General features: G+C 43.5%; 1 protein-coding gene across 7 annotated transcripts in view; it reads right to left on the bottom strand.

Annotated features, from left to right (window-relative positions):
* Window positions 1-708: 708 nt before the first annotated feature.
* The window catches only part of LOC102077956 (CXXC-type zinc finger protein 5), an 18,144-nt gene continuing 9,551 nt past the window's right edge, over window positions 709-9,301 (bottom strand). For 6 of the 7 annotated variants that reach the window (XM_025905934.1, XM_025905933.1, XM_005459142.4 and 3 more), the window contains 2 exons: window positions 7,144-8,199; window positions 709-4,234 (listed from right to left, as the gene is read on the bottom strand). In XM_025905934.1, the coding sequence (XP_025761719.1) occupies window positions 4,187-4,234; window positions 7,144-8,199 (1,104 nt within the window). In that variant the 3' untranslated portion in view covers window positions 709-4,186. The remainder of the gene's footprint in view (window positions 4,235-7,143; window positions 8,200-9,301) is intronic. The other variant, XR_003219378.1, reaches the window with a different exon arrangement.

Genomic DNA, 9,301 nt, shown 5'->3' with positions numbered 1-9,301 from the left:
AAAAATTTAAACATTACAGAGAGTAAGCCTCTAGCATCAGCAAAAAAAGGCACCAGAAGCTTCATGGCATAGGTTTCCATGGTCGAGCAGCTCCTAATATGTGGTTGGCCCAGTACTTTCATCCATATAGCATATCAAAGGTCTGCTGATGGCAGATTGCTCAACATTCATGAAGATAATATTTCAAAATAAGACTTTAAGAAGGCTGGGGATTCTGCCATCCAATCATTTTATAAGACAAATTATTGTTAACAGTAATAAAGGTTTTTATGCACAAAGTCTCATAGGGCATGTTATCAATGGCCTACAGACGTGTTGGAAATAACGTTATTTTTTTTGTGTGGAATGTTCTGATTTGATCTTTTTGTTCAGTTCGGTTCCTTTTAGTCCCAGAGTTATACTCAGAACCTCAGAGCTCTCCAGATGATCCAAAGGTGAGTCCCTGTGCCACAAATAAACTGCAGGTGAGTTCTCCTGTTCTGGATCCTACTGGTCACCATGTGTGGTACAATATGCCCAGATACAAGTACAGAGAAACTGGTTCTGAACTCTCTTGGAGGTCCTGGCAGGGGTCTCATAGATACGAACTTTAGAGATCTGAATATTCAGGACTGGAGGTGTAACTTGAGAGCAGATTTTCTGATCCATACTTCTCTAAAAATGCATCTTGCCATTTTAAGCTTTTAGTGAAGACAGGAATTTCAAACCTTCAACTGCCACCTTTTAATCATATGTAAAAAAAATGCAACAAAGTGAGTTTTGTGTTCAGTCTACTGTAGTTCATATAAACCAGAAGTGTGACTGCACCCTGAGAACTTTCCATTAAATCTAGACAAATAAAATAAATTCAGACATTTCACGACTCATTTAGACAGCAGAGTACACTTGCAAATACAAAATCTAAACACCAGATTCCACAAGAGACAGATCAGCTCCGGACCATCTAGAGAGTTAAGAAGCAGATCATGTCGTACCAACATGAACAGAGCCCAATAAGAATCAGTCAAGGTGCCTTTAATGTTCTTGAGGAGGAGGTAGACAGAAGAGACAGATAACAGTGATGTGGTAGTCCTACTGTGGTGAAGTTGTAGTCCTTAATAACAGTCCTGAATCACGTCCTGCTGAGGTCAGTTTGTATCCTCTCTGTGGTGATTTTTTTTCCCTTTGAGGTTAACGTGTCATCCGGTTTTGGTCAGACTGTAATTGTTTCTGTGGTTAAGTCCTGAATCTTCCTGGTTTGGCTACAATGGGGTTTGTGGTTTGCTAGGAGGAGGAAGAAGAAGAGGAAGCAGGTGACAGTTTTATCACAGATTGTGAAGGCTGTACACAAAGATACATAATCTGTGCCATGATCACAAACTATATACCATATATACGGCTTCTGTTGACATTATCGGGCATCTCAAGACGGCAAGACTACAGCTGACCAAAATTATTCTTTATGTACTAAAATCAAAAAGTGCAACTGTGAGAAAGAAGAATGTGGAAGAATTGAAGCTCAAAGGTCAGATCAGGAGTTCTACTACCATGCTAGTTGATATTATGACAAACTGTGTGTTGTGCACCCTGAGTTCACTCTCAGGGGTCAGGCTGTCAATGCAGAGTTATGCTCTAACATCCTGAGGCAGGGTCCTGAGGGGTTAGAGGAGGACTTCCACTATGCAACCTAAGCCATGTTGGGCTGCACATGAATTTGAACACCCTGAAAGGAAGAGTAGCCAATTTAATCAGGTATAGTTATTTTTTCTATTTACTTTGAACTTTCAGACAATCAGCTTTTCACTGGTAATGTCTTGGATGTTTATGTGAACACTGCTTATATACCTTAAAGTTATGTTATTCATAAAAGAAATCCAGATTAAGGAGCTTGGACCTTGACCCAGAACAAGAACAGTCTTCTGTAAAAGCACGTCAGCACGATGCTTCAGTGGTAAGCACTGTTGCATGTTCTCCCCATGTTTGAACAGCTTTTGTCTGAGAACTATGGTTTTATCATAATTGCCATAACTGAAAACCAGGCTAGACTTATGCTCCCTGTTTAGGATAAGGACACTCTCACAAAAAGCCAGGAAGCCAGAAAGAGATGTTTGATCTCAAGAGTTTTACTTCCTGGTAATATAAGTGTTATGGAAAAAGAAAAAAAAGTTGCAACATTGCACAGTACACAAAGTGTTCTTGCAATAATGTTACTATTAACATAATACTTTTCTCTTAGCAAAATATGTTTGTCAGCAAGATTGCTGAATTTCATGAAATCTGTTTACTGGTTTACATTTGGTACTAAAGTTTGTATAATTTCTTATATTTACCGAAGATTATTATTCCCAGATAGCTCTTTCCTGTGGGTGGTCAGTCAGAGGTGAGGTAATGTTAGCTACATGATTTTCCTACTATCAGGGGGATTACAGTGAGAGTAATCCATTGTCATTAGTTTAACAGGACCAAACTGGCATATATTGGTATTTCAGAATGATGTCTATAAGTAACAACAGGAAATCCTAGGCTACAAACTGGGCTTTTCTTCTTCTGGGAGAGACTACCTTCCTTTGGTGTGGATTTGGGACTTTGGGACTTGATCGACCTTTACAGAAAAGCTACATAACACATTAGAGGAAATAGATAAAACGGTCACAATGTTGGCACTTAAAAGGATTTCTATGTAATTAATACATGTTTATGCGAATGAGATTGTCAAGACTGTTCTGGAACTTACAAAAACACTGCTTTGATTGCCTTGTCCCCTCCTTTTTTTCTTTTATTTTCAGACATTTTTAAATCAAAGCTACATGAGCTACACGAGGCTAAGGTCAACTTCATGTTGAGGTCCATACTGGGATCTGAAACGGATAATCTACCTTATTGATAACACCACCCGCCTTTGCCAGAGCAATCACATGACCAGAACATCTGGCCAAAACATCTGGTCAAGCTTACAAAGAAGCCCAACTTCCCAAATCTAACATTTACTGTTGAAAGCAGGTACAGAACACACTCTCTGCTGTTGGCTTATTGATCTTTGATGCCATGCATCTATTTTCTGTTTTTCGGGGTCAGGTTGCATTGATAGCAAACTATGCAGGGTATTATTCTCCCAATGTCTGCAACATTTTTCAGTTACCCGTGGGAGTTCCCAATTTTCTCTTGGCTGAAATGGGATCTACAATCTGCATGGCTCCTTCAAGCTTGGATTGTACTGGAAACTTCCAAAGGACGGTACTCAGAGGGAATCTCTGATTAGATGCTCAAACCACCACAGCTGGCTGCTTTTGATGCAAAAGAGAAGCATCCAAGATCCTTACCCTACCTATAAGGCTGAGACCCTATGAAAGAAAGTCTAAAAATCAGTCCAAAAAAAGTGGATTAGATCTGACACAAAAGAACGGCTAACAGTAGAGGTACAGGGCAATACTCTTGCATTTTCACCAGTAGATGTTAGACTTCTTATACCCTCAAAGATGTAGTTTTGATACAATTTCATGTCATTTTAAGAACACCCTAGCTACAGTCATAGTGGCAGCTTGACTGACCAGCACTAGTCTTTGAATTGATTGCAACTCTATGAGTAAACCGTAAGAGAATGTTTCGATGTTCATCCAGTCAAGCTTGCAATGGATCAACCTGAGCTTTTCGAAATCTTTATGTAATAGATTAGAGCTACAGAATTTATAGATTATTTTTATGTGGCTACTTAGCAGCCTATCCTTTCAATAGTCAAGGCCTGAACTGTTTGTTAAGAAAAGCAAACAGGAGAAGTGATAGACAATTTAGAGGTCTGGAACAAGTTTGTTTAGCCAGTACAAATACAGACTAGTATCTCTTCTAGCCAGTTAGCTTGCTACAGTCTGGACATTCTGTGTGCGCCTTTTTAAGAATTGATTTATAAATTTACCTTTACACAATCTTGCGAAAAACATGCAATTATGGCATCACCACATCAATTGGCCAAGTCCGGTTGCCTATGACCAAACTGCCCCCTCTTCCTCTCCTTCTGTCTAGCTGCTCCCTGTTCCAGCTGAGGTGGGATTTGTAGTCTCAAACTGTCATCCACACAGTATGAAATTGTAATCCTGTCGCAGAGAATCGATTTCAGTTCTAGAGGTTGTAGTCCTTTTGCTGATTTTGCAGTCCATATGATGGTGACTTCCTGCTAGGCCTCCAGATTTTGGCTCTGTTGGCGGAGGGAAGGCTAGAAGAACCAACGAAATGCCTCACTGGCTGGGACAGAGGGAGGCCGCTAAGAATAAGAGACAAAATGTGGCGTGAGACAGAGGAAAACTGACAGTAAAATCCAAATGACAAATTAAATACACACCTAAATGTCTGTTTTCTACTCTTTCTTTCCTGAATCTTAGTCTTTTACCTTTGACTTTTTTAGTTAAATTGTAAATATTGGATCACATCAGTGTCAGCGCTGGCTCGCAGTCTCTGCTGTGTTTCTTGAACCGTTTGTGTGGGTAAACACATCTGCAGTGATGCAGGCTGTAGATCAAAGTCGGTCTGCTGCGACTATACTCTGCCTTCCTCTGAAAAGCTGCCAGGAGAACTTCATGGAGTCGATATAGATTTCCTGTCTTTTCACCTTGTGATAAAGGGTAATTTCATTATAATTCAGGGTTTGGGATATAAATTAACTTTGAAAAATTAACAGCAGACCTCTTTGACTGTGTGGATACACTGACAACTATCACTGGTTTAGTTTAATACTGAGATAATCTTAAAAAAGAGGGTTTGTCGAAAGTAGAGCCACCAGTCACAAAGTAAAGTATTCATCTGTAAAGGGAAAGCATGTAAAAACAAGTCCTTTAATATAAATTAAAAGGTGACCCCAATAATGAAACAGTCCCCAGCATTTTGGGGGGTGTGGCCTCTTTGAGAGATGGTTGGGGACACAGGTTCAGCTCCGCTACATTTGGACTGTTTGATCTCTTTGAGCCTTTTTTATTGCGTTTTTATTGCAATTATCTGATGATTAATATAGCTTCCTAAAAGGCAAATATATTTCAATGCAACTTTTCCAACTCTGTTGCCAACTCGTTACTTCTCAGAATATACTACAACTTCATTTCCTTTATGGTGGTTTCCATCATATTCAACAAAATCTGAGCTCAGTACTGAACTGGCTAAGTTTCATGTGACTATAATAAAAAGCTTTTCCTTCATATGCTCTGGGTAAAAGAAGGTGTAGAAAAGTGCAGAACCAGTCAAAATGTGGGAGGGTTTTGTAAGATGTTTAAGATGTTGTGCAGTCTCACTTAAAGCATAATTTTTCAATCTGCATAATCGTTGCATTGCTGTGTTTTTTGTTTTGTTTTGTTTTTGTTTTAAATCTTTGATGGGGTTTTTTTCACAGTTCTCCCATTCCTGGTGAACTCCTGTTGCTCCTTTCCTATTCTGACCCACTTGTCAACCAATTAGCATTTGGCAGATGCAAATGTCATCTGCCGCAGCAATCTGTAGTTAGGATTTTGGAGGCCAGGATGGGAGCACGTCTGTGGTGCTCGCTCCGTGAATAGAAAAATGTTTGAAGTGAAACCGAGTGTGAAAAACAATGAAAAGTTTCCACCGCTGCCATGATCTCTCTTTGTATTTCATAACTTCACTCTTCTCTTTGGCTGGCTAACGGACCAACAACAAAACAAGCACGAATGGCCCACAGACCAGTTGTACCACTTATTTGTACACTGGCGCCACTACAGATAGAAGGGCCATCCTTAGACTCGAACCATAAATTCTGCGTAATGACGGACATGTGGTCACCCTACCTGCTGAGAGTTGACCATCGAAGAAGTCTGTGCTTCAGTTTTGGTCAGTGAAACTCTGGACTTTATTTGGCTGACACTCACTAATTAGCACGGTTAACTGATAACTCAATTACATCATCTCATCCAAATATGGTCACTTCTAGCTCCACAACCGCTAACATGACAATGGACATGAAGTTGAAATTAAGGCTTCAAAACTGGACTTCTTAAAAGTGACGTCGCCTACATATGCGGGGTATGATATCCTTGCATATGTTGCATCGGGTGCTGAAATCAGCTTTGACTGGTTTTGAAATCACTTTGAAGTTAGTGGCCAGTTTGCTCTGGGCTCTGACAGGTTATCCTGCTGCAGAGAAAGGTGGAAAAAACTACCCAGGGTGCTTTGCTGTTCATCTCACTGAGTAAACTTTGTGCCAGGCTGAGAGTTTGTCAGGTCGACATCAAAGAGAGCAGAAAGAATGAGGCAAGAGTGTGAAACCACCTGCTGACACACACACACACACACACACACATACACAGAAAGAGTTGCCCTCACAAACATTCACATACTTTGTAACACACACACACACACACACGCCGCTGTCACTTGCCGTTAGCCTCCACAGGTCCAATTAGCGTGTAATTGAGGAAGATTATGGCTGCTAATTCACTCTCTTCCCATCACACACACACGCACTCAGTGTTTCAGCGCGTGTCCTCACAGCACATGTGTGCAGATGAGGGAATAATTAGTGATAGTTTGTAGCGATTCCCACAGGAAGTGCACGCGTGTGTGTGTGTGTGGGAGAGAAAGGGAGAGAGATATATAGAGTCATCAGTGAGGTCGAATGCTGGTGTCAAAGAATTATTGATCGCCACTAATTCTTATTGCGCTCACACACTCTTATACACACGCACGCACACAGCAGTGGTAGATCACATAAATATTCGCCGTTCCCTCCCTCTCGCCCAGCCGCTTTATCACCGTGAATCAGTGTTGGTGTGTGTGTGTGTGTGTGTGTGTGCCAGCCTGTGTGTGTGTGTGTGTGTGTCTGCTGGCGGCTTGCCAGACCTCAGCAGGGACCGAGCTCTCGCTTTTCACCACCCACCATCTGCACAGCACTCACACACACACACTCAGCAGGGTGAGCGATGCCTTCCAGCTCGAGCATCACTGCCAGTGATCTGGGTTAAGTGAGCCAGGACACACACACACACACCGAGACACACACGCACACCGAGATGCACACATACACACAGACAGAGATGCGCGCACACACAGAGAAATACATGCACCACACACAGAAGAAAGAAAAGATGAGACACACATTTGCTAACGTCCAGCCAATGCTGTGCGTGTGCATGTGTGTGTGCGTGCGTGCGTGTGCGTGCATGCACTCACCTCCAGCACCCCCCCTCCTCCCCCCGGCTTCTTCTTCAGCTCCTCGCACTTCCTGAACTTGCAGATCTGGTGACCCGTCTTCCTGTTGCGGCACGATGAGCAGACGCCACAGTTGATGAGCCGCCTGCACGGCCCGCACACGCCACACCGCTTCCTCTTTCTTTTAGCCACCGTCCCGGATGATGAAGATGATGATGACGACAGGGAAACGCCCGCCGCTGTCACGCCCGATGATGAGGGCGAGGAGGAGGAGGGGCAGGGGGAGGAGTTGGCATGCTGCTGGCAGTCCGTTAGTGCCCGCTGGCCGCCTGTCATCTGAAAGGCGCTGCTAGCGTCTGAGATCCCGCCCCCTGCTGACCCCATTGCCATAACAATGACCCCGGGAGGTAGTCCCAGCCCCCCCAGGAAGCTGCCACCCATAACCCCTCCCCCGTTGCAGCTGCCACCCTCTGATAGGCCCATCATGTCCGCGTGGGTGTGTCCCTGCTTGTTCATGACGCCGCAGTCTGTTCCGCCACTGTATCCAGGAAGGAAGTTCCCGTTGCTTGATGCCATGGCGTGATGGTGTGCCGTTCCCTGTGAAACAGGAAGTGAGGCAGTGTGTCCGTGTTTTTCAGCCCCTCCACCGTCACTGCTCCCACCACCTCCTCCCCCTCCCGACCCACTGCTGCTGCTCTGATGCATGCTGGTACTGTGGGGGTGCGAGGAGGTCATGTGACCCGGCGTTGCAGAGGGGTGATGATGGTGGTGGGGGTGGTGCGTCGGCGTGGCCGCCACGGGTTTAGGTCGGCCCCAGAACATTGCCGCCGGGTGGTTCATGTTCATGTTCATGTTGTCGTGGCAACCCCAGGGCGTCGTCGCCATAGCCCCAAGCCTGGCAGCGGTGGGAGGGAAGATGGGGGCGGCCGCAGCCAAGCGGGCAGCCAGTTTGGCTGACTGAGGGAAGTTTGTAACGTTCATGTTCATGTTGACGTTGGTCTTGTAGAAGCTGGCGATGGAGGAGCGGTAACGATCCATCTCTGTGGTGTAGTCCAGCATGGGAGCCAGGCCTGACACCTGCAGGAGATAGCACCAATCACTGTCATCAATACCAGCCATAATCAATTAAAAAAATACAAAGGACAGAGCGGTTCACCTGTTAATGGAGCCTCAGATATAAGAAACCACCGAGGCGACAGACATCGCCTAATCACGACTGCTAAAGGCTGGCTACACACCAACAAATCCACCTCCGAATTGCTCAAGAAAACTGAAATGAAGGTGTTGGAGTGGCCTAGCCAAAGTCCAGATTGAGTTGCTGTGGCATGACCTTAAACAGGCTGCTAATGCTTGAAAACTTTCCAGTGTGGCTGAATTAAAACAATTCTGCAGAGTAAAGGTGGGCCAAAATTCCTCCACCGTGACACGAAAGACTCATTGGCATTGCAGTCCTTGCTGCCAAGGATGGAACAACCAGGTACTGTTTAGAGAACAATTACTTTTTCACAAAGGGCCTAGTGGGTTTGGATAGCTTTTTTCCTTAATAAATGACACCATCATTTAAAAACTGTATTTTGTATTTACTCAGGCTATCTTTGTCTAATATTGACATTTGTTTCATGATTTTAAAAAATTCGAGACAAATATGCAAATCACTACGAAATCTGGAAGGAAGCAAATACTTTTGCACAGATCTGTTCCACGTTTTTCTGCCTGTATTTATTCTGTTTTAGTTTTCGGCCTTCAAAGCTCTCAAAGAAATATCCACTATATTTACCAGTGCAGTTTTATTCATCTATATTATTTGTCTACAAACATTTGTTCATAAGAGCCATTCTAAGAGCTACTTTATTCCAAAGTACAACTTATAGTTTGAATGAACAGTACCATGTTCTGTCTTCGTAGTAAATCCATTTTAATATGCAAATTTGCATCAGTTTGCCTAGACTTCGTCTGTCGTCTCACTGCAGGAAACATTTATTTTGCAGTTGGTCTGACCACACCGTCGCTGTATTCTCTGGAGCAGAGTGACATGAAGGAAACTGACAAGTAAAAGTTGTGTAAATGTGAGCGTTAATTAAGCTGGCAGTCACCCCAGCTGTGAAAATGTGGGGGTCATTTTCACAGCTAATGGATCAATCCTTAAAAGGCTTGTTTCACTCTTTGAAAGTAATGCAGT

Source organism: Oreochromis niloticus, linkage group LG3 (assembly GCF_001858045.2).
Source record: "Oreochromis niloticus isolate F11D_XX linkage group LG3, O_niloticus_UMD_NMBU, whole genome shotgun sequence".
NCBI classification, from domain to species: Eukaryota; Metazoa; Chordata; class Actinopteri; order Cichliformes; family Cichlidae; genus Oreochromis; species Oreochromis niloticus.
Note: the sequence above shows the minus strand (reverse complement) of the source record. Positions and strands in the feature narration are given on the sequence as shown.